The 26,204-nt window shown below is 37.1% G+C and overlaps 1 protein-coding gene across 1 annotated transcript in view; it reads left to right on the top strand.

Annotated features, from left to right (window-relative positions):
- The window catches only part of MAN1A2 (mannosidase alpha class 1A member 2), a 234,726-nt gene extending 208,765 nt beyond the window's left edge, over window positions 1-25,961 (top strand). Inside the window, exon 13 of the mRNA XM_049879976.1 lies at window positions 17,848-25,961. Within this exon, the coding sequence (XP_049735933.1) occupies window positions 17,848-17,980 (133 nt within the window). The 3' untranslated portion in view covers window positions 17,981-25,961. The remainder of the gene's footprint in view (window positions 1-17,847) is intronic.
- Window positions 25,962-26,204: the final 243 nt, after the last annotated feature.

Genomic DNA, 26,204 nt, shown 5'->3' with positions numbered 1-26,204 from the left:
AGAATCATCAAAGCAATTCAAGGAAATGACCCAGAACTGAAGGATGTGAGTTCAAGATTGACAGAAATAAGGTCCCAGCACAGCAGATGGAAACAGGCCCACCGCAGCCCTTTGCCATGGAATGTCAGAACCCCTGGAGTAAAGAAAAGATCCAACAGCTTCCGAAGAGAAGAAAAATTCTTGTAAAAAGGATCAGGAATCACAATGGCTTTGGACTTTTCAAGAGCAACAGTGAACGCCAGAAGCAGCAGAGCAACTCCTTTAGAATTATGAGAGAAAATTAATTCCAGCCTTGAATTATAAGTTTTTAACTATTTTAGGTCTCAGAAATCTACTCCCATGCACTCTTTCTATTATGCTTTTGGAAGATGTTCTCCACCAAAAAATGGTTCTAAACCAAAAGCAAAGACATGGAGGACAGAGAGCGAGCCAAAGAGAATGGTTAAGAGGGCAACCATCCAGGGTGAACAGGACCGAAGGCTCTGGGAGAGACTTTTTGAAGATTAAATTTATGAAATGTTTATATCTAAATATTTTGAGAGAAAATCTAGACAGTTGGTAGAGATTTTAAGTACTTAAAGTCACTTAAAGTACAAGTCAGTGCAGTTTTTAGGTTTGGGGGAGGATTTGTGCAAGGAAAGAAAAGCTGTGAATAGCTTTCAGTTAACATGTGAAATTGCTTAAAGACATTCCTTTGGAGTCTGGATTGCTTTATAAGAAACGGTAAATAATAGCACTCTCCACATTTCTCCCTTTGCAAGAAGGAGAAATAAATCCTTTGATAATGGGTTTGCTTTCTTCCAAAATTGCCTGTGTATTGGTTTTAGTGAAAAAACAGTTGATCAAAAGCCCATTAAACTAAAAGAATTCAAGGAAAATAGCTGATAGAACACCAAGATTCAGTTTCCCTGGAGCAGCCCTTTAATTGTTAAATGAGTATCTCCCATTTGGATTCTCTATAATTCTATCAGTTTGTACCATTTACTATTGTAAACCAATTCCTTTTTACAAAATCTTTGAAGAAGTATATTATTTTATATCTCTACCTCAGTCTGTACATTCCTTCATCTAGGTATAATTAGGCTTTCATTGAATCTCAGCTCAATTCTCTTGCTTTACTTGGAAGTCTTATAAATTGATGCATTTTAACCAGTTTTTCTGAGTTCATGTATATCAGACATTAAAATACCTAAGAGAAATCACAAGTGAGTTAAAAACAGTCTTTTCAATATTTGTTGTCAAAGGAAAGAGATATACCCTAAAATTAAGACCAAGTTTAATTCAGTGTATCTCTGCTTTCAGTGGCATCAGAATCTCTGGGGGAGAAATTGTTCTTGTTATGTGTTCAATAATAGATGAATGGTTATAAATTATGGCACATCCATACAATGGACATTATGTAGCCAGTAGCAGTTGCATTTTTATAGATATTTTTAATAACATGGGGAAATTTTCAGAATATAATATTAAGTAAGCTGTTAAGTGCACATACATATATAAATCATAGATGAATGCGTTAATATATATTTTAACATCAAAATGTGCACTGCGGTTTAGCTTGTGTTATTTGACTTTTTAAAATACTTTTGTTTATGCTTTTATAATCAGAAAAAAAATTAATAAGCTGCAACCATATTTTCCAACCTAAAGTTGAGTTGCTGTCTTTGTGTCTAGAATCAAAAGAAATTTCTGGAGCTGAAAAAATATTTAGAGGTTATCCAGGCCAATAAATAGCAGCGCAACCACACCCCCACCACCACCAGTCCCAGTGCTTTAATTCTCTTTACAGCATACGGCTTCATAAAAGCAAGGACTTTTCCTTTTAACTGCTCTGGTCTCCCAGCACCTAGCACACAGTATACAAGGAGCTCAATAAATATGTGTTCATTTATTATATAGATCTTTAGCTTGTGTTATGTGAGAAAAAAAAGTTGGCTTTTACATCTCTACCTGATCATTCTTAAGTAGTTTTTAATTATATCATTTTATCATATCCAACTGTATTTTTTGAGACATTCCATGATCATCCTGTATAAAATTTCAAACTGCTCACTATCATCTTTCTCAGCTTTACTTTCCCTTGTATCACTTATCTTCTAACACCATATAATTTCCTTAGTCATTCCCCATCTAGAATGTAACCCCCTGAGGGAGGTCATTTTTGTATGTTTTAGTTATTGGAGCCAGACATAGGTGTTTCAATAATAAATATTTGTTGAATAAGGAGTTGAAACTTTTGATTCTAAAGAGACACAGCTGGAAAACAATATCTTTCGAAAGTGGGAGTGAGTAGGGTGAAAAAAATAGTAGACCTCTGTTATGTTCTGGTTGGGGCTCAGGCCTTGATCTCAGAATTCAGTTAGTGTCAGGAAGTGGCTAATAATGGTTCATGGAGTTGGTAAAGCAAGAAGGACCAAGGCAAGATGTGAAAACTGGAAGAGACAGGGCAGTGGATCGTTTTCACAAGGGAGTCAAAGGTTCAGATGGCCACATGAAAGAGGAAAGCAAAAAATGTGCAAACGAACTGGTATTAGAAGTTACACAAAGCTGGTAAACCTGGGGCCGTGGTTCTTAAACTTGAGCGTGCATCAGAGTCACCTGGAAGGTTTCTTAAAACAGATTTCTGCGCTCCATCCCCAGAGTTTTCTGATCAGGAAGTCTAGAGTGGGGCCTGAGAATTTGCATTTCTGGCAAGTTCCCAGGAGCTACTGATGCTGCTGGTCTGAGGAACCACACTTTGAAAACCATTGATGCTCATGGCTCAGTAAACCAATTGAGAATCAAGAAATTACCTAAGCTGACAAGCTAGCACATCAGATGGTCAGGTATGCAAAGCATTGCATAACTGCTATGTTTATGTAGTCTGAAAAACCAAACCAAACCCATTGCTATCCAGTTGATTCTGACACATACCAACCCTATAGGACAGAGCAGAACTGCCCCTTTGGGATTCCAAGGAGCAGCTGGTAAATTCAAACTGCCAACCAAGCTCTTAACCACAGTGCCACCAGGGCTGTGTGTGTAGTCTGGTCTTCTCAAATAGGGGCACCTCAGGATCAGAACCATGGTGTACACATTTTTTAAATCCCTCTTAACAGTCCTATCACAGTGCAATCCAAATATTAGACACTGGGTTGTGTGTACGCTTACACACACACACAGTGATTTTCACTTGCACTATTTTATATACGCATTTTTTTTCCCCCAGTTTGAGTGCCAATTTTTTTTGCTACAGTAGAGGGAGCTACAACCCAAATTGTATTTATGTAGCAAGAACACTATTATTATTACAGGTCCTTTTCCATTACTCTTTTTATTTTAGATCAGCTTTATTAAGGTAATTTAAGTGTACCATTTTATCTGTTTTAGCAAACCACCCTGTTAAGATATGGAACATTTCCGTCCTAGCCCCTTTGCAGTCAGTTCCTCCCTACCCGAAACTCCTATCTGCTTTCCTATCTGCTTTCTGTTTCAAAAAAAAAAAAAATAGGTTCTAGAATTTCATATAAACTGAATCACGCAGTATGTAGTTATTTTGTGTCTGATTTCTTTTTCAGCATAATGTTTTTGAGATTCATCCGTATTATTGCATATATCATTCATGTCTTTCTGTTGATAAGTAGTATTCTCTTGTATGGATATACTACACTTTGTTTTTCCATTCACTTTTTGATGGTCTATTAATCATGTTTTTAAAAAAGATCAGAAAGAGAAGGAATTCATAGTTTGTTTGCCATTTGATTACATTTAAATGTCTTGCTCTTATTTTTTTTTCTCTCTGGGAATTTTTAAGTTCTTGCCTTAAAAGTAAATAACTTCGTCTAATTTGCTATTATCAAATAAAAAATTAATTACCAAATAATTTGCCATAATTAAATAAAATTCTAAATGTTTTTAATCTGGTGCTTCTTAAAGCAGAAATGGCAAAGGTGGAACAAACTAAGTAGCTAAAATTTTTAGCAACAGTCTTCCTTTCAAAACTCAAGTAAGTATTGTTGCCTGCAATTTATTATCCTTAGTTTGTCCAGGTTTTTAAAAAAATTCCTATGAGACTTCTAATTCTGCTTTTGCAAATGATTTCATTAAGTTTTTCTTTATAATTAGCTGAATTTGCTAATTATTTGCTTTTTCTGAGGGAAAATACTATTAAAACGAAAGCTAGTAATACATGAATAGAATAATAACCAAAAAAAAAAAAAAAAACCAAACCTGTTGCTGTCGAGTTGACTCTGACTCATAGCGACCCTATGGGACAGAGTAGGACTGCCCCATACAATTTCTGAGGAGCATCTGGTGGATTCAAACTGCTGACCTTTTGGTTAGCAGCCATAGCTCTTACCCACTACCCCACTAGGGTTTCTGAATAGAATAATAGATCTGTGATAAAGCAAATGTATCAAAATGTTAATTGTAGCATCTAGGAGCTAAATATACATGAGTTCCGCTGTAAAATTCTTCCAACGTTTTTGTATGTTTAAAAATTTTTATAATAAAATAATGGGGGAAAACATTAGCAAATTATTATCATTATATTCTTTAGTAGACTCTAGTTCCCTGGAGAAGAATATCATGCTTGGTAAAGTAGAGGGTCAGTGAAAAAGAGGAAGACCCTCAAGAAGAGGACTGAAATGTGGCTGCAACAATGAGCTCAAACATGGCCACAATTGTGAGGATGGCACAGGACCAAACAGTGTTTCATTCTGTTGTACATAGGGTCGCTATGTATTGACTGAACACCTGACAACAACAACAGTTCTCTTTTTCACGGTTACTGTTATCTTAGTTTGCCTGCCTGTGGAGGCACCCTCAGTATAAGCAAATGAATGCACAGTGAGCCAGTTATCAGATAAAGCTAATTTTCTAAAGAACAAGGTTTTGAAGTAGCTTCAAAGACAAGTAATGGTTTTATCAACAAAACATCAGTAGTAGTGGCACTTTTAAGTTTGTAAGTGCAGATGCCTAAGTAATATCTTCAGGGCAGAGAGGGAGGAGTCAATGAGATGGTCGAGTGTGGGGATCCTTAGACAAGAAAAACATAGTTCGAGGGAAGAATGAAAAACAAAGCCACCGTTCCCTTCCTTTTGCCTTTTATTTTGTCTGTAACAGAATCCTGAAGTTAATGTCCTACCATGCTGTGCTTCTCCTTGTTAGTTGCCGTTGAGTCAGCTCTGACTCATGGCGACCTTATGTATAACAGAATGAAATGTTGCCTGATCCTGTGCCATATTCATGATTGTTGGTATGTTTGAGTTCATTATTGTGGCTATTGTGTCAATCCATCTCATTTCCCTCATTTGCCCTCACCCTCCTCTTTACTAAATATGATGTCCTTTTTGAGAGAAGGCAATTTTTTCAGCTGGATAAAAGCAACATCAAGTTTCCTGTTTTCTGCTGTCTTCTGCCCACTCACCCCTGAGGTTGATTTGCACACTTAAGTCAACTTAATATTTATTAAGTACCTACTGTCTTCTCAGAAAGAAGCCCTGGTGGCAATCAGCTGCTAACTGAAAGGTTGGTGATTCAAACCCGCTAGCCACCTCCATGGGAGAAAGATGTGGCAATCTGTTTCTGTAAAGATTACAGCCTTGGCAAGGTCATGGAAGCTCCGTAGACAGATCCAAACTCCATGAGGGACTGAATTGCTGGGCTGAGGGCTGTGGGGACCATGGTCTCAGGAAATACCTAGCTCAATTGGCATAACATAGTTTATAAAGAAAATGTTCTTCACTCTACTTTGGTGAGTAGTGTCTGGGGTCTTAAAAGCCTGTGAGGAGCCATCTAGGATACTCCACTGGTCTCATCCCTTCAGGAGCAAGGAAGAATGAAGAAAACTAAAGACACAAGGAAAAGATTAGTTCAAAGGACTAATGGACCACACCTACCATGGCCTCCACCAGACTGAGTCCAGTACCACCAGATGGTGCCCAGCTACCACCACTGACTCCTCTGACAGGGATCACAATCGAGAATCCCAGACAGAGCTGGAGAAAAATGTAGAACAAAATTCTAACTCAAAAAGGAAGACCAGACTTGCTGGCCTGACAAAGCCTGGAGAAACCCTGAGAGTATGGCCTCCAGACACCCTTTCACCTCAGTAATGAAGTCACTCCTGAGGTTCACCCTTCAGCCAAAGATTGAACCGGCTCATAACACAAAATGAGACTAAAGGGGCACACCAGCCCAGGGGCAAGAATTAGAAGGCAGGAGGGACCAGAAAGCTGGTAATAGGGAATTCAAGGTTGAGAAGGGAGAGTGTTGACATGTCGTGGGGTTGTTAACCAGTGCCACGAAACCATATGTGTACTATTTAATGAGAAACAAGTTTGTTCTGTAAACCTTCATTTAAAGTACAATTTTAAAAAAGATTACAGCCTTAGAAACCCTATGAGGCAGTTCTACTCTGTCCTACAGAATCGACTTGATGGCAACAGGTCTCTTCTCAGAATTGTACTATTCGAAACTAGAGCATATGAGACATATATACTCTACCCATGAGGAGCTTGCAGCCTAGTTAAGAAATCTCTCACTTGTAGGCATATAAAAATTTATGAAAGTCCAAAGTATATATATATGGTCCAGTGCTAAATTGTATAAGGTGGAATATGAATGTTGTAGAAGTTTAGAGAAAGGAATTTTGGTGCCACTAGCATAAGAAGCCCTGGTAACTCATTGGTGAAGCACTCGGCTGCTAATCAAAAGATTGGCATTTCAAACCCATCTAGCAGTTTTGTGGGAGAAAGACCTGACAATCTGCTTCCATAAAGATTACAGCCAAGAAAATCCTATGCAGCATTTCTACTTTGTCACATGGGGTCGCCATGAGTCGTAACCAGTACCCAACAATAACAGAGTAGTCATGAAGAAAGATTGAAACGTTGCTAAATGATACATAAGATTTTAATAGGTGAGCTAAAGCAGAAACCCTGGTAGCATAGTGGCTAAGACCTATGGCTGCTAACCAAAAGGTGGACAGTTCGAATCCACCGGCCACTCCTTGGAAACTCTATGGGGCAGTTCTACTCTGTCCTATAGAGCCGCTATAAGTTGGAATTGATTCAACGGCAGTGCGTTTAAAGCACAAAGTTGTTTTATGAAAAGAAGGATCTAGCTTGAGAAAATAAATGTTACCTTTTCAAAAGACGGTAAGAAAACTAGCCTGACTGAAAAGTATCCGTTAGGGAAGTAGGAGGAGGTAAGATTTTGGGATCAAAATCAGAGAAGCAGTGGCATGCTAAAAAGGGAATCGCGAGATAAAATGCAAAGTGCCCACACTTTAACTCCATCCTCTCTACCAACCTCCATAGCTTCTATGTGGAATATAAAGAAAACAAGTATAAGTAAGAGGAAACGGAAACTTCAAGGGGAGAAAAGTAACATGTTATTTCAAATTATTGTAAACTACTGTGAGGTTCCAAAGAAATTTCCTATCACAATACTACTACATATGTAATTTTGCAATCAATATTAAATATTCTTTTACAGATGATGGAGAGAAACTTAGCAGAATAGGAAATATATAATTTTAAAGACAGGAAAAATTATATTGAGGAAATTAAAGATCAGTTCATTTAATGTCAGCTATTATTCACCTTATTCACCAGAGTACTGATCAGCACATGCAGTTAGGAAACTACATGAAGCAGGGGAAAGAACCATCCAAGAGAGTTAGAGGGAAGAGTTTCCAGTGCTCACATAGGGCCAGGATCGGTGCCTGTTCCCACCAACTAAACTGGAAAAACTCATCATTCACAGGGCACTGGATAGAGTACTCAGGATGGTCTTGCCTCAGTAGTGTGGAATAAACATCCCTAGACTGAGTACTGCTTTGGACTTACATTTAAAAATCATGAAAGCAACACTTGAAAGGATCAAACTGTTTCCAAGTAACTGAACTGCATCCCTGAACAAAGCTCAACTAAGATTTATAGAAATAGGAATATACAGCACTCAACAAGGTACAATTCACAGTGTCTGGCATCCAATCAAAGATTACTAGACATGCAAAGAGGCAGGGAAGCATGACCAATGAGAGAATAATCTCAATCACATGAGAACCAATATGGATATTAGAATTAGCCATCAAGGACATTAAAATGGTTATTATAATTATATTCCATATGTTCAGAAAATTCAGTAGAGACATGGAAAATATAAAAACCCAATCTGAACTTCTAGAAGTGAAAACTAAGATGTATGAGTTGAAAAATACACTGAATAGGATTAATTGCAGATTTAGACACAGCAAAAAAAAAAAAAAAAAATACTGGTGAACTTGAAGACATAGCAATAGAAAACTATCCAAAATAAAACAAGAAGAAAAAGAATTAAAAAAAAAATGAACAGAAAATTATTGAGCTGTGGGACAACATCAAGTGGCTTATCATATTTATGAAATTGGAGTCTTCAAAGAAGAGGACAGAGAGGAGGGACAAAAAAATTGAAGAAATGATGGCCAGAATTTTCCCAAACAGTGTAAACTATGCACCCACAAATCCAAGACACTCAGCAGGCCCAGAGCACAAAAAACATGAAGAAAACTTCACCACAGCCCATCATAGTCAAATTGCTCAAAACCAGTTATTAAAAAAAAAAACCTGAAAAGCAATCAGAGGAAAAAGACAGTTATGCATAGAGGAGCAAATATAAGGATGACAGCAGAGTTCTCACCAGAAACAAAACCAATATCCCTCATGAGCACAAATGTAAAATATTTAAACCAAATTTTAGCAAATCAAATCCAACAGCATAGTAGATGGATAATATACTGTGACCAAGTGGGTTTATCCCAGATGTGAACTATTGGTTTAACGTTTTAAAATAAGTCAGTGAACTAGAAAAGAAAATCATATGATTATCTCAAAAGACACAGAAAAGCCATTGACAAAATCCAATGTCTATTTCTGATAGACACTCTCAAGAAACTGGGATACCGTATTTTTACGCAAATAGCGCACACCTTCTGCTTTTGTTTGCCAGCCGTGCCCTCCCCCCATGAGGCACCCTCACAAGCACCACCATTCCAACCCTCTTCCACGTGTCGCTATTAAAAAAAAAAAAAAAGCGTAGTGTGCTTATGAAAGTATCTCACAGGGAGTGGGCACAGCCACCAAACACAAAGTACGTGTTATTTGCGTAAAAATATGATAGAAGGGAACTTTCTCAACCTGATTAAGGGCATCTATGAAAATCCTACAGGTAACATCCTACTGAATGCTTTCCTCATGAGATCAAGAAAAAGACAAATATGTCTGCTCTCATCCTTCTATTCAACATTGTATTGGAACTTCTAGCCAGTGCAGCCAGGCAGGAAAAAAATAAAAGATACCCAGACCGGAAAGGAAGAAGTAAAACTGTCTTTTTTCATAGATGACATGATTATCTATGTAGAAAATCCTATGGAATTTACAAAAAAACTACTGGAACTAATAAGTAAATTTTGCAACGTTGCAGGTACATACCAAAATCAATTTACATACTACTAATTAACAAAAATTGAAACATATATATAGCATCAAAAATATGAAATATTTAGAGATAAATCATGACAAAACATGTGAAAGGACTGTACACAAAACTGGAAAACATTGCTAAGAGAAAGAAGACCAAAATAAAAGGAGAAATAGATCTTGTTCATGGTTCTGAAGACTCAGTATTCTCAAGATGTTTATTCTTTTCAAATTGATCTATAGATTCAGTGTAATCTCAATAGGATTTTTTTTTATAGAAATTGACAAACTGTTTCTAAATTTCATATGGAAATGTAAAGAACCTAAAATAACCAAAACACGTTTGAAAAAGAACAAAGTTGGAAGATAACACTAGCTGATTTCAGTAGTTGTGATAAAGCTATAATAATCAAAACAGTAAGATGGTGATGTAATGATAGATATATCAATGGAATAGAATAAAAAGTCCAGAAAAAACATACATGGACAACTGATTTTTGACAAATGTGCAAAGACAGAAAGACAATGTGGTGAAAAAGGGTAGACTTTTCAACAAAACTACTTGAAACAGTTGGATTTCTGCATGCCCCCCCTTGAATACTTACTAACTTATATAATATACAAAAATCAACTCAAAATGAATCACGGACCTAAATTTAAGACCCGAATATATAAAACTTTTAGGAGAAAATTTTTGTGACCTTGGGCTAGGCAAAAATTTCTTAGATGATACCAAAAGCATAAACCGTAAAAGAACAAATTGATCAATTGGACTCAAAATTTAAATCTTCTGCTTTTTTGAAGGACATTGTTAAGAAAATAAAAAGGCAAGCTGTAGGCTGAGATGAAATCTTCGCAAAATATACATATCTAGAATATATAAAGAATTCTCGAGACTCAGCAATAAGAAAACACACAACCCAATTTAAAACCTGGTAAAAGTTTTAGAATAGACACTTGACAAAAGAAGATATAAGAATGGCAAATACACCTGTGAAATATGTCCAGCATCTTTAGTGCAAGTTGAAACTGCAATGAGATAGCACTACACACCTACTAAAATGGCAGAATAAACTCACACCGGAAGAGGTGGCCCCCATTCCTTCCTGTCTTTGAGCTTTTTGTGTGAAGACGTAAAGCTTGGAGCATCTTGTAACCCTGATGAGAAAGCCAAGAAAATCATGGAGATGCTGAGTATTGGGGGAAAAATTAAAAATAAAATCTTCTGCCAACTCAGAGATTTCCCTCCATAAAAAAAACAATAAATGTGGAAAACAAAGGAAATAGTTTTATTATTGAGTAAACAGTCAATCAGACTGCAGTTTCCATTACAGGCAGTCCGCTGATGAGATTGCAAAGACGAAGAAATTGTGCCTCTCTGTATAGTCAGGCAGATACAATCCATTACAGACATGTTCTCGAGATAAAGGAGAGCTTGTCCCCATGTAAGAGTGCTTGGCAGCACCATTTGCACTACAGCATTCATCATAAATTCACATAGTAATTGGAGGGGCAATCTGTGTTAGTTAATTGTCTTTACCCAAAGGAAAAAATAAAACCTCTTCTCCTTTATGATAACCCTGGTGGCGTAGTGGTTAAGTGCTATGGCTGCTAACCAAAGGGTCGGCAGTTCGAATCCGCCAGGCTTTCTTTGGAAACTCTATGGGGCAGTTCTACTCTGTCCTATAGGGTCACTATGAGTCGGAATGGACTCAACGGCCCTGGGTTTGGTTTTTTGTTTTTGTTTTTTGGTAGTTACAGCTTAGAGCAAGGCGCCTAGGCTAAACTCCCACTGTGACAGGGAGATATGCATACTATCTTTCTTGGTGTTTCATTTCAAAGGTAAGGCCTCCAGACCTTTAAGGAAAACATCCCTGGGTTGTAAAGTTGGTAAGGGGCTTGGTTCTCTTTTAAAAACATTTATATACATGTCAAAAGGACAGAGGAAGAATTTACAGTTAACAAGTTTTCTCCAGGCAGTGGTCTAAAAAAGAGTGAGGGGAAAAGGTCTCTTTCCCTTTTGGCATAAGGAAAAAAAAAAAAAATTCCCTTCATTTATCCTTCATTACACAACTCAGAGCTCCAAAATTGTTTCACTGCTGTTTGTTACCATCTGCCTCTGGGCTTTTTGTTATATGAGATAATAAACCTGTTGTTTATGTTAGTCTTAGGTATGTTCTATACCCTATAGGGGCCCAGTGGTTAAGAGCTCAGCCGTTACCCTGTTAACCGAAAGGTCAGCAATTTGAATGCGCCAGCCACTCCTTGGAAACCCTACGGGGCAGTTATACTCTGTCCTATAGGGTCGCTGTGAGACAGAATTGACTTGACAGCAACGAGTTTGGTTTTTGGTTTGTTTATAGGGAAAATCATTCTAACTTTCTCAGGCTTTACATACAGAGGAAAATTAATTCTTCTCAGCCCCCTTAGATCTGAAGACAAAGGCTAAATAAAATAAACCATTACGACATACAAAAATGTGTGCTTCCTCCATTTTATCTTAAAAATTCATGTATATTTAGCATTTGAGTTAGTAATATATTCATGTTTGTTTCAAACTTTTTTCTTACCCTCTTGTTCCCTCCAAGAAGCTTTTAATATTTGAGAAAAGATGTGGGGAAGGGCAGAGGGGAAGATCTTTTGAAGAGGTTAATTATGTGTTTTTAATGCATCATCTTTTAGAATTTCCACTGAGTATCTTCAATTTAATTTGATAGCTTTCTTGTCAGTCCATTGCAGAAGACATTAGAACTATAAATGAAATGAAGGTTTTAAGCACAGTATTTTTAAAACAACCTTAAATATATAATTCTTAATACAGGCCTTTTTAGAGTTGTAACACTAATCCATAATGCACTGAACATTTCCACTGGTGGTTTCAAGAAAGAATAAATGAGTCATTACGACTGTTAAAGGCTAAGAACACATTAACGTGGTGGTTGGTTCTTTAGCCTTACCAGCTCTTGGTAGGCATCTTCTGCTTCTCTTCAGATTTGTTTGACATTTCTTTCTGTAAAGCTTCTCTATTTCGTTTTACCAGCACTCTGTTGAGATGAGTTCTAGCACCACTGCCTCCTCTGAAGGTCTTGGTCTTTAGATAAGAAAAAGATAAAAGGAATGCAAGTGAACAGCATTTAAAAACATCTCTAAAAAGTAAACAACCATTAAAAACAGCTAGTAAAACTGAAGTAGTTAGAAACATCTTCTTTTTATATACCTACAGGCTTTTGTCAGTGTTGTCTTGTCATCTTTCTCTGGGTTTTGTCATCTATTATCTCTGACTTTTAAACTATAGTTTTGAAAAATAATTCTTACTAGAGAAAAAAATTTAATAGTTTAAAGACTTTTCTCAGCTTTCATAGAAAAGACTAGGCATCCCCAGCTATTCTTTTTTTTTTTTTAATTAACTTTTATTGAGCTTCAAGTGAACATTTACCAATCAAGTCAAACTGTCACATATAAGTTTATATACACCTGACTCCGTACTCCCACTTGCTCTCCCCCTAATGAGTCAGCCCTTCCAGTCTCTCCTTTCGTGACAATTTTGCCAGCTTCCAACTCTCTCTATCCTCCCATCCCCCCTCCAGACAGGAGATGCCAACACAGTCTCAAATGTCCACCTGATACAAATAGCTCACTCTTCATCAGCATCTCTCTCCTACCCACTGTCCAGTCCCTTTCATGTTTGATGAGTTGTCTTCGGGAATGGTTCCTGTCCTGGGCCAACAGAAGGTTTGGGGATCATGACCGCCGGGATTCCTCTAGTCTCAGTCAGACCATTAAGTATGGTCTTTTTGTGAGACTTTGGGGTCTGCATCCCACTGATCTCCTGCTCCCTCAGGGGTTCTCTGTTGTGCTCCCTGTCAGGGCAGTCATCGGTTGTGGCCGGGCACGAACTAGTTCTTCTGGGCTCAGGAAGATGTAGGTCTCTGGTTCATGTGGCCCTTTCTGTCTCTTGGGCTCATAGTTATCGTGTGACCTTGGTGTTCTTCATTCTCCTTTGCTCCAGGTGGGTTGAGACCAATTGATGCATCTTAGATGGCCGCTTGTTAGCATTTAAGACCCCAGATGCCACATTTCAAAGCGGGATGCAGAATGTTTTCATAATAGAATTATTTTGCCAGTTGACTTAGAAGTCCCCTTAAACCATGGTCCCCAAACCCCCGCCCTTGCTCCGCTGACCTTTGAAACATTCATTTTATCCCGGAAACTTCTTTGCTTTTGGTCCTGTCCAGTTGAGCTGACCTTCCCATGTACTGAGTATTGTCCTTCCCTTCACCTAAAGTAGTTCTTGTCTACTAACTGATCAGTAAGTAACCCTCTCCCACCCACCCTCCCTCCCCCTCCTTGTACCCACAAAAGAATGTGTTCTTCTCAGTTTATACTATTTCTCAAGATCTTATAATAGTGGTCTTATACAATATTTGTCCTTTTGCCTCTGACTAACTTCGCTCAGCATAATGCCTTCCAGGTTCCTCCATGTTATGAAATGTTTCACAGATTCGTCACTGTTCTTTATCGATGCGTAGTATTCCATTGTGTGAATATACCACAATTTATTGAACCATTCATCCGTTGATGGACACCTTGATTGCTTCCATCTTTTTGCTATTGTAAACAGAGCTGCAATAAACATGGGTGTGCACATATCTGTTTGTGTGAAGGCTCTTATTTCTCTAGGGTATATTTTGAGGAGTGGGATTTCTGGGTTTTTTATGGTAGTTCTATTTTTAACTGTTTAAGCTAACGCCAGATAGATTTCCAAAGTGGTTGTACCATTTTACATTCCCACCAGCAGTGTATAAGAGTTCCAATTTCTCCGCAGCCTCTCCAACATTTATTATTTTGTGTTTTTTGGATTAATGCCAGCCTTGTTGGAGTGAAATGGAATCTCATCGTAGTTTTAATTTGCATTTCTCTAATGGCTAATGATCGAGAGCATTTTCTCATGTATCTGTTAGCTGCCTGAATATCTTCTTTAGTGAAGTGTGTGTGTTCATATCCTTTGCCCACTTCTTGATTGGGTTGTTTGTCTTTTTGTGGTTGAGTTTTGACAGAATCATATAGATTTTAGAGATCAGGCGCTGGTCGGAGATGTCATAGCTGAAAATCCTTTCCTAGTCTGTAGGTGGTCTTTTTACTCTTTTGGTGAAGACTTTAGATGAGCATAGGTGTTTGATTTTTAGGAGCTCCCAGTTATCTGGTTTCTTTTCGTCATTTTTGGTAGTGTCTTGTATTCTGTTTATGCCTTGTATTAGGGCTCCTAAGGTTGTCCCTATTTTTTCTTCCATGATCTTTATCGTTTTAGTCTTTATGTTTAGGTCTTTGATCCACTTGGAGTTAGTTTTTGTGCATGGTGTGAGGTATGGGACCTGTTTCATCTTTTTGCAAATGGATATCCAGTTACGCCAGCACCATTTGTTAAAAAGACTATCTTTTCCCCAATTAACTGACACTGGGCCTTTGTCAAATATCAGCTGCTCATATGTTATTCTGTTTTTTTAAATCTAGATAAAATCTTAAATTTGAATCGGTAATAGTATACCAGCTTAATGGACATCCACATCTGAATGAATGATCCAAAGTTAAAAGAGTTGTTAGCTTTATTATTCTAGTTTTAAACATTGATTTTTTTTTTAAATAAATTTTTAAGTATATAAAAAATTTAATGTTAGCTCCCGCTCTGTAGGGATTATTTGGCTTTCTGAGAAGTTGTCAGCCTTAGTCTTAAACCCCCAGGACCAAGCAGCAGTGCTTAAGGCTATCCTGGAGGGATGATAGTTGTACTAGGTTTTTAGGGCTGCTGTAAGAATTTACCACAAACTTGGTGGCTTAAAACAACAGAAGTTTATTCTCTCACAATTCTAGAAGCCAAACGCCCAAAATTGAGCCCTTGGAAGGCTCTGCGGGAGAATTCTTCTTTGCCTCTTCCAACTTCTGGGGACTCCTGGTGTTCCTTGGCTTGTGGCAGCATGACTTCAATCTCTGTCTCTGTCTTACATGGCCTTCTTCCCTGTGTGTCTCTGTGTCCAAATTTCCCTCTCCTTATAAGGAAACCCTGGTGGCATAGTGCTTAAGTGCTACGGCTGCTAACCAAAAGGTTAACAGTTCGAATCCACCTGGTGCTCCTTGGGAACTCCATGGGGGAGTTCTACTCCGCCCTATAGGGTCGCTATGAGTCGGAATCTGCTTGATGGCAATGGCTTTGGTTTTAGTTTTGGTTCTCTTATAAAGACACCAGTCATTGGATTTAGGCCCATCCTAAATCCAGGAAGATTTCATCTCAGAATCCTTAACTAATTATATCTGCAATGATGCTATTTCCAAATAAGGTCACATTCTGAGGTCCCATGTGGACGTGAATTTTGGCAGACACTGTTCAGTACACGATGGTCCCTGGGCAGTGCAAATAGTTAAGCACTTGACTACTAGCCAGAAGGTCCCCGAGGCACCTTGGAAGATAGGCCTGGCAGTCTGCTTCCAAAAGGTCACAGCCTGAGAACTCCATGGAACAGTTCCATTCTGCGCACATGGGTCGCCGTGAGCTGGAATCGACTCCATGGCAGCTAACAATAACGTTCAGCCCGCTGTGGTAGTATTTAATTAAAATTATTTTATTTAAAGGATGCTTTAATCTTTTTTTTTTTTTTTTAAAGATAATGGAATCCATGGGTAGTACAAACAGCTAACATGCTCAGCTGCTAACTGAAAGGTTGGAGGCTCAAGTCTACCCAGAGGTGCCTCAGAACAAAGGCCTGGTGGTCTAGATCTGAACGATCAGCCATTAAAAACTCTACGGAGCACAGTCCTGTTCTTAAGTGTATGGGGTCACTATGAGTTGGAATCAACTCAGTGGCAGCTGGTGTTTTTATCTTTTTTTTTTTAAATAATAATGATACTACTTTTTGCTATCTAAAACTTTGACATTCATTACCTTATCAATTTTCATAACATTTGTTTGCTTGAGGTACTTCCATGGCATCCTCTATGGACAGGAATCATTTTGGAGGAAACTTTAGCATTTTCTGTCTCCACTCTTTCATTAATTCCTCCCCACAAGTGATGAGACTGGGGAGAGCTAGACATCTGCTAGCCCACTTTTAACCAAGAGACAGGGGCACTGTGTGCAATTTCACTGAGCATAGTTCTCCTGGACGTGTCTGTGCCCAGGACACCAAGAGCTTCAGCTTCCGATCTCCATACAGTAAACACACCAAGCAGGGTCTCCTGCTATGTCCAACCATGTGTTCCTTGGTTTCACTCTGTTTTTTTTGTTTTCGGCTCCAGCCTCTCTGGCTGCAACCTTGTAAATAAATCAGAGCCAAGCACATCTCAAGGTCTAGACTCAAGGAGTGAGATAGGAAGCCTTATTACTCTCCAGCCCAGCTTTACCAGTAATAAAGTTGCTATGTAATCCCCATTTACCTTAGTTCTGTGTGTTTTTATGCCACCATCCAAAGCTATCACAATAATCTGAAAAAGATATTAATAATCCTATCTTAAAAATAAACAAACAGGTTAAAACAAGTGGAAAGCAGTTCTTCGCTGAGGCCTTCACTGAGGCTTTTCGAGGCCCAGCCAGTCATTGCCAAGGTCAAGAGTCAGAACCCAGATTTCCTGGTTCTGTCTAGTTGTTTATTGTACTTTGATGACTGCCTGGTAAGATTCAGATTAGAATTTGCGCAAGATTTTAGGTAAGAATCATTGTGTGTGTTTGACTATCATTTTAATTTCTAAGTGACCATTGTGGCTTGAAGTGCTGCTGGAGAGGTCAAGAATCCTTGCCTTCATATAAACAGTGCTGTTACCCATTAAGAATGATTAATAAATTATTAAATCTCCCATAAAACCATGAAGTTTCTAACAAAGCCCTTCAAAACCTTTATTTAACAGCTTGCAGTACCAGCTCCAAGAACTGCAAAAAAAATAAATAACGTATTCTGAGGAGTGGTGCAAGTGTTCTTGCTATGTCCAAATAACATGCATTACTTATTTCCTTCAGTGTTTATGAATAAATGTGAGTTAATTTTTAGTTGTATTCAAGCCAAAACATATTATTCATGATTTTTAAAAGAACTTCTTTCAAAAAGAGTGTTTTATATTATTTTGTAGCATTGTTGTTTTGTGTTTCAAATAAGCATGTAGAAATTTTTTTTTTTATTGTCCTATTTTAGCATGACTGGTTGTGAATCTTCAGGATTTTCCATTGTAGAACATATTGTGTTTGTGTTTTAGATCATTTGGGCAACTAAGATGCCAGACTGAGGCTCTGTGATGTCTTTTTAGCAAAGCTGCTCAGAGGAGGTTGTTGGTTTCCTCTGCTGTTATAGTTGAGATGATTTGATATTCTTGTTGGATACTAATTGAAGCTTTTCCTCCCCCCCCCCCCCTTTATTTTCAGATATTTGTATCTGCTGTTTTCTGGTGATGACCTTTTACCTTTAGACCACTGGGTGTTTAATACAGAGGCTCACCCTCTGCCTGTGTTACATTTAGCCAACACTACGCTTTCAGGAAATCCTGCAGTTCGATGAAGGCAGCTCCAGAAGGACCGTTCTCACTTGTTTTGTTTACATGGACCACTACAGAAATACGCTGGAGAGGGCACTTTTGAAAACCTGGACCTCTTAAGTCAACTTGGCACAGTGAAAAGTGACTCTTCCCCGCAAGACTTTTCAACTTGTAGATACATCAGCTTTGAGATTATTCCATTTTATACCTGACCAAAACATGTTCCGGTACGTGTAGGACAGGGGACCTGATATGCTTTGATTCTTAATGTGATGATGGTCACGTGAGAGATGATTATTACTCCCTGGTTTGTAGAGTCCTGGAGTCTGGAGGCCAGACTTCTAAGAACAAGCCAGGAATATGGAGCACCTTGCAGGAGTTGGAGATGGCCTTTGGAACAAATTATATGTTTGTTTTCTCCCACATGGAGCAGCTTTCAAATCAAATATTTACACATTGTTTAATCCCTTTCTCCTCCGTTTTGGTAATGGAATAAGGCAAACAAGAACAGTATAACTGCATCAGCAGCAAGAAGAGTTTAAAAAGAAACAGAAGTACCTATCCCTGTCTCATTTTCAGATTCCCCACTGGATGACCAAACTGGCAGCCGTTTCAAATCCCAATCTATTTCATTAAAATTTCTTGGTTAAATTTAAGTTTCTCTGGGAGCATGATCTCACAAAGAGTACTGCTCAAGTTCTTGTCTTCATATGGAATCATGAAAAGTGCTTTTTATCATAACCACTATTTATGAACTTGCGTTTGGGATTTTGTGCATGTCGTTCAGTCTAGCGTTGGTAGCATGACAAAAAGTGGGGAAAATGCCATAGTCTGTTGCCTTGAAACCTGTACTAAGAGAAAGCCTTGGTTTTGTTGGTAGGAGATTATTTTTTCCAAACCAACAAATCTACCAAGCAAATTTTATCCACTTTAACCTTATTATAAATTTAGTACAGTTACTCAACTTACAACTTTATTTATGTGGCTTGGCAAAACGTGCTGTACGATTTTGTGGCTCTGGATTTGCCTTGATGAGCCAAATTACTATTACAAATTATTAAGTCTGGAATGGGGATAGGGGATCCTTTATTATCTCATCAGATGAGTGAGCTTTTCAAAAATATTATCTGTAAAAAATAAATATAACTTTTATATTCTCTGAGGATATTGATTATTAATCAGAAACTTTCAAAATAATCTTCAGTGATAAAAGTGCAGTGCAATTAATCATGTTAAATGTAATTTGGGATATATCTAAGGAACTTGCCCTTACCATCGGTAGGTTTTGCAGTGATATTTCTTTTAAAGGAATTTTCTAGTTCTTTATATTTGGGGTGGGGGGAAGAACTTAAATTTTCAAGAACTATAATATAAATATCTAATGCTTATAAATTTTCTGTCACAGCATAGGACACTTATTTTCTCCTTTCAGTTAATGCAAACAGCAGCCGTTGACATTAATAAAAGTTGGGAACGTATAATTAATCTAATATTTACTCTGAATTTCAAGACTTTATGAGACAATATTTATGCAAGTAGCCGACCTTGGAATTCTGAAGTCTTTTTTCCTTATTTTGATAGCTTTTCTTTTTAATCCTCTATTAGCATGTAGTAGATTTAAATTGGGATTGGGGAAAGATTTAATAAGTTAACATAATTAAATGTTTTCTGAGGTTGATCATCTTATACCACAAATAGTGAAACAATCCACACAATTCAATAAATGATCCATAAATGATAGCCACCCCGAACTTTTTCAGTATATATAGAAAATAAGAGTGTATAGCCAGTTGCATTCTTTATGTCATTAAGTTAAATTTTAGCACATATTTTGAAATTGTGATATCTTTTACTACTTGAAAAAATAAACTTTTTAAATGAGAAGGGTAGAGTGCTTCAATATGACTTCAGAAGAAAAAGGGAAAGTGTTTGGGTCTCCCCAAAAAGTTAACCTTCCTCCTGGAAATAGCACAAGCCCACTTAGGAGTCATTGAAGAAAAGTGAAAAACTCATCTGCCAAAGGCCCAGAGCACCTGTGCTAATGGCAGTCAACTGTCCCTCACTTTGCTTTAGGAGAATGCAGAGTCTAAGGGCCTTCATGTTCCCCAGGAACTTCTCACGTGATGAGGAGACGGAACCTCCCATTCCCAACTACTCTGTATTTGGATAACTGGAGCTTAAGAGAAGGCAAGAAGTGTCCAAGCAGGACCAATTCTGGTACAAGCAAAGAATTTGAGGACAGAGAAAGGGTTTTCGTCACTACCCCCCTACCTTCCTTGTGATGATAAGACTAGAGCTCATAACAATGCTTGTATTTTTTCTTCTCTGAATACCAAAGGCAATTACGGTCAGCTACAAATGACTTGCCAGTGTTATGTTTATTTTTGTGATATTTTTAAATTATTTCCTCCAAAATCAATCCTTATCCTGTATTCTGCTTAGTTTCTAAGAAGTGATTTTTTATTTCCTTCTTTTCTTTACAGGCCTTTGCATTTACAGACCTTATTACTCAGGATAAATACTTAGTGAATTTCTAAGACCTTTTGCAAAGAGCCCAGAAATGCTCCCTCCCAGGTGCCTCTTCAGAGAGCTGACACATCACCTTATGCCTTTGGCACAAATGTGCAGAGCAGATCAGTTGGAACATAAAAAGAAAGAAAGAAAAAACCCTCTACCTTCTACATTTATTTCTCTTCATTTTAGAGACACGTTTTTGGTCCAACCCTGATTTTTTTGTTACTATAATTATCACTCAACCAGTTGTTAAAACCAAGAGAATGCAGCCCTAACCAAAAAGAAGTCTTAGTACAGAGAATAAGGCCCTGGTCAGGGGGTTCTTACTTTCTGGTGGGTTGCATGTGTATGTTCTGTTTCTCTAACATGAACTTATTCCTGTCTTTAAGCAGATGTTTATATGTAAAACTAAAACCTGCGTATTGAAGGAATGTGTCCTTTTTGTGGACTGTTGGCCTGGAATCTTTATGATGTCATCTAGGGCAACCCAGGGCTTCACTTGGTAGATTTTACCTACGCAGCATGAAATTTTGGCCATCAACCTCGCATCTTCTCCACTCTCCATTGCCAAAGTCTTTGTCAAAACAATGTGTTTGTTGGTAAAAGATTATGCTTGCCATCCTCATTTTGTAGTTTCTCCTGAAGCCTGGATTTCTTTGAATGAGTGCATGAGAGAATGAGTGAACAAACACGAAGTACCTAATACGTGTCAAGCATTGTGCTAGGCACTTTCAAGCATTAGATAGAACATTTTATGTGATTCCAATGGCATTTTCTATACAAGAGTAATTCATACCATTTGCAATGTTTTCCAGTGTGAATCATGTTACAAAATCCTTAATTTTATATTTCATTAAAGAGGAAAAGGTTTATAATATATTTTAATCAATGTGTTACTGTATAATACTAACAACTATAATTGTAGTTAATAACTAAAATCTCTTGGGAAATGTCAAAGAAATAGTTGATTTCTGAAGCAACTTGGACTAAAATATTTACTTTAGAAATAAAGCATTCTTATTTTGCTATATCACTTTACATAATTAAAAATTAATGTTTTATAGAAATGCTCGTTATTTTATATTAAAAAATTTTTGTCACAATTCACAAGTAACAACTTGCAGTTGTAAATTGTTTTTGCTCTGGTATGGGTCCTATAATAGTCTCATGCTTTTAAATATAAAGAAAAATATACTAAAATATTTCTAAGTTCTAAATAATAGTCCCTAGTGTCTGGTTTTTTAGTACAGTATTTTTGAGTTCTTATTTTTCTTGATGTTTTCTTGACCTCAAATTAGCTAGCTCCTGTCTTTATCCACACTTTACATAAATATCTACATAAATACAACTATATGCAGAGAGATTTCTAATACTGTCTGTGTTTTAAGTTAGTTACTGGTTTGGCTGCACATATTCTAAGCAGAATATTTGAGTTACCAAATACAATATGGAGATATTTTAGTGTACTTATTCTGGTTCAAAAACATTGGAGAAGATGATCTTCTGTTACCTCAGTTCATTGACATCATGATGGAAATGTTCTTTTTGATATACGGGTCAGCAAACTTTTCTGTAAAGGACCAGATAATAGATATTTTAGGCTTTGCAGCCCATATGGTCTACATTTCTACTAAATTCTGCTGTTGAAACATGAAAGCAGCCATAAACAATATGTTAATGAGTAGACATAACTATTCCAATAAAACTTTATTTACAAAAACAGATTGCTGGATTTGGCTTGAGGGCCGCAGTTTGCTAAGCCTGCTGACCCCTGATGACAAGCTTAATTTGTGTTAAGCCCCTGCAATCTTTGTTCTGTATCATTTCTTTATGTTTTGATTTACATAATTCATTTTTAAAGGTGTTTGAATTCATTCTATAAGGTGTATATGTGCAGTTATATGTATTTGTGTAACCTAAAGCTATATATTTGTTGTCTTGAAAACAGATAAACTCCTCTAGAGTCTGTTTAAGTTTCAGGGTGATCTGGCTATAATGAAAGAAGCAAAATTTTTGTTCTTGGGGTACGCTATCAGACAGTGTCTTTGCCTTGCTTATTATTTAATGCCACAATTCCAGAGTCCCCATGCAAAAGGAAGGGTTTTTATGGGGTCAAAATATCGTATACTTTTCAAGCTCTGCCTGCTCATTGAAGTTAGAGCAGGACTCTGGATTTCTGGAGCTGCAGAAATGCCTCAAATCGGGTACACTTAGAGCCCTACAGCAAGAACATGATAGAATTTCTAACTTTTGTGCTATACAAACCATTGCTTTGAAAATATTTAGGCAACAGGAAATTGGTTTTGTGCCTCATTTGCCATTTGGTAGCCACTGGTACTTTTTTAGACTGCAGAAGGCAGCCTAAACCTGAGGAGGACAGAGAAAAGATGTATCCAAAGGAGAGCTCCCTTTGCCTTTTCTTGCATAGCTCTCCTCTGCACCTTTACAAGTCAGTGGCGTTATTTCAGAATGCCAGTGTGCATCATTTTTTTTTAATAAAACATCCTTCAACCTCAAGCTTATACTTCCACTGTTTAACAACTAATCCATTTAAAACTTGCTTTGAGCTCAGCAATTGCAGAACTCATAAAATTACATGACACCATATTACTCGTATATACATTGCAATGCACCAATCATTCTGAGAGAGAATAGATTTTCGCCAAGAAATTCATCAATTATTTCACCATTTTTGGAAATGCTAGAGGAAGGGAAAGGCTGTATTCAGAGTGGTAGAGGGAGCAGAGATTTTCTCTCTTCTACGTTGTAAATGGACTGCCTTTCTAGGTCCTGGGGGTTTCCCTCCACGTTATTATACAGGTCCTTTCAACTCAGTGTGAACATGGTGTTAGTACACAAATACATATACCTACACACATAACACATTAATATACAGAGGGTTCTGAGCAATTGCAATTGCCTTGCAGCTATCTGAATGCTACCAAATTCTACTGCAAATTGCATACCAGAAAAATCCATGAGGATAATCTCAGCTCTTCATGAGGAAAAAGATTTTTTAGAAAATTAAGGAATTAGTTTTTGCTGGATTAATTAAATAAAATATCCCCAATTTTAATTACTGGATTTGGACGTTGAAGTGCCATTCTGTAATCTCACTGGTCTCAAATTTGCTGATACAATTTTACCCTAAACTAATTAATAAATGGGTAAGTATAGCTTCCTAAATCAGATACCCACTGGCCACACCTGAAATGGTTTCCAGTCATGTCCTCCATAAGTAATTTTTACAAATTAAAGGTAATATTGTATATTATAGATCAAATAAAGATGTTGTTTAAGTGAAAAATGTTTGTTTATCCTTCTTTTCTACCCATAGACAACTAAATCTTGCTATTTAGAGTACAGCAGCTTTGGCTTCTGGTTGTCTTCAGTCTCCCACGTTTAGAGAGTATTCTTTGATTTAGCTAATCCTTGTGTTTCTTAATGTTATAGAAAGATTAAGAATAACTTGCCTAAAGGGGTTTTTTTTTTATTCCAACTGATTTTAAGAGAACAAACTATAGACCTATGTAACAACCTTATAGTATTACTGTGCCTGTTGTCTCTTAGACCTAGTCTAGTCCAGCTTCTGAAATCGTCAAGCTCAGATTGCCTCAGTCACTGGACCTCATTCTGTCACATTAAAATCTGACCTGAGTCTGCTTAAATGATTCTTGTGCAGAAATAGGCCTAAGGGACTTGAGGACTAGGATCAGCTGGACTGAAAATAGTGATTTAATTTATTATTGATGTTGTAAAAGCACAGGCTATTTATAATCCTGTACCTACAGAGCCATCACATAAGGTAGTGGTGAAACCTGAAATAACAGCCAATTTTGCATTCTTGAGGTTTAATTCTTCCTGGCACAGTGGGTCTCAACTTAATCAAAATTTTAGACTAACTGCATTGTGGATTATCAAAATTTATTGTGGACTTTTTTTTTTTTTTTTTGTCAGGAACACCTAAAACAGGATGAGGTAAAGTTAAAAGAAAAAGGAACTCTGGGTGATTATAATTTTGTAAAACCTGGGCTTCTTCCATTTGGCCAGATACTGAAATTTTTATCATTTCCTTTGGGTTACGAAGAAACTGTCAACATGCAAATAGCATTCCCATTAAGATTATAGGAATGGATCATGAGTGAGCGTGCACCTTACATGTTGGTTGACTTTAGACAAATTTCTTAAACCCACCAAATCTCAATTTTCTTGTCATAAAATAGAGATAGAATCTTTAGAAGAATTAAATGAGGAAAATCTATGTACCTGGCCCAAAATAAGCTCACAATCTTAGTTGTTAGTGATTTTCATTACCAGGAGATTGGAGTAATCGTTGCTAAAGGAATAGAAAAAAATATGGAAAGGGCAGTTGAAACGGCAATAAAGAGCCAAGAAAATCATCTAGTCCTCATTTTACACACAAGGAAACTGAAACCCAAAAGGGGTAAAACAAAGGGATTAGATGATCTTTAAGATGGTTTTCCTGGTTTATCATTCATGATTCTGTGAACTAAGTCTGGTGCAGTTTTTGTGTCATAAAAAGTTTAATGACATACAAATATATTCATAATGCATATGAACCAAGCAGTTTAAAACGTCCACAGAAGTTACTTTTTGTTACAACACATACACGGCAAAAATGTGCACTAAAAGTTAACCAGTTATCTCTGTGTGGTAAGGACGTAAGTGAATTTTTTGCTGTTTGCTTGTTTAAATAGCACTTTATTAAGGCATGCTTTACGTAAGAGAATTTTCCCATTGTAAGCGTACAACTCAATGATACTTGTAAGCTGATAGAATTGTACAACCATTCCACAATCCAGTTTTATTCATCACCCCAAAAAGATGCCTATTTGCAGCCAATCTCCATTTCCATCCAAGCCCCAGGCAACCACTGATCTCTTCTGTCTCTTGATTTGTATGATAAATGGAATCACACAATATGTTGTCTTTTTTATCTGGTGTCTTTCACTTAGCTTAATGTCTTCGAGGTTCATCCATGCTGAAGCAAATATCAAAAGTTTGTTCCTTTTTATTCCTGAAAATATTTCATTGTATGGCTATACCGCGTTTGGTTTATCCATTCACCAGCTGATAGATATTTGTATCATTTCCACTTTTTGGCAATATGAACAATGCTCCTCTGAACATTTGTATACAAATGTTTCCATTTTTCTTGGGTACATGCCTAGGAATGGAATTGCTGGGTCATATGGTAAATTTATGTATAACTTTTTAAGAAACCACCATACTGTTTTCCAAAGTGACTGTGCTATTTTACATTCCCACAAGCAATGTATGAGGGTACCAGTTTTTCCACATCCTCACCAACACTTTTTATTGTCTTTTTCTATTATAACTATTTTGTGTGTATGGAGTTGTATCTCATGAGTTTTCTGAATTTCCCTAATGACTAATCATGTTGAACATCACTGCTTATTGGGCATTCATGATTTTGGTAAAATGTCTATTCAAATATTTTGCTCATTATTAAAATAGGATTGTTTGTCTTATTGCATTGAAAGAGTTTGTTAATATTCTGGTTTTATTTTCTCTAAGACGGTGGTTTGTCCTCATTTTTTTAATGGCATATTTTGAAGCACAAAAGATTTCAATTTTGAAGAGGTCTGTTTATCAATGTCTTCTTTTACAAATTGTGCCTTTTTTGCCTAATACAAGGTCACAAAGATTTTAGACCTATGGTTTCTTCTAGACATTTTATAGTTTTAGCTG

Source organism: Elephas maximus, chromosome 3 (genome assembly GCF_024166365.1).
Source record: "Elephas maximus indicus isolate mEleMax1 chromosome 3, mEleMax1 primary haplotype, whole genome shotgun sequence".
Classification (NCBI taxonomy): domain Eukaryota; kingdom Metazoa; phylum Chordata; class Mammalia; order Proboscidea; family Elephantidae; genus Elephas; species Elephas maximus.
Note: the sequence above shows the minus strand (reverse complement) of the source record. Positions and strands in the feature narration are given on the sequence as shown.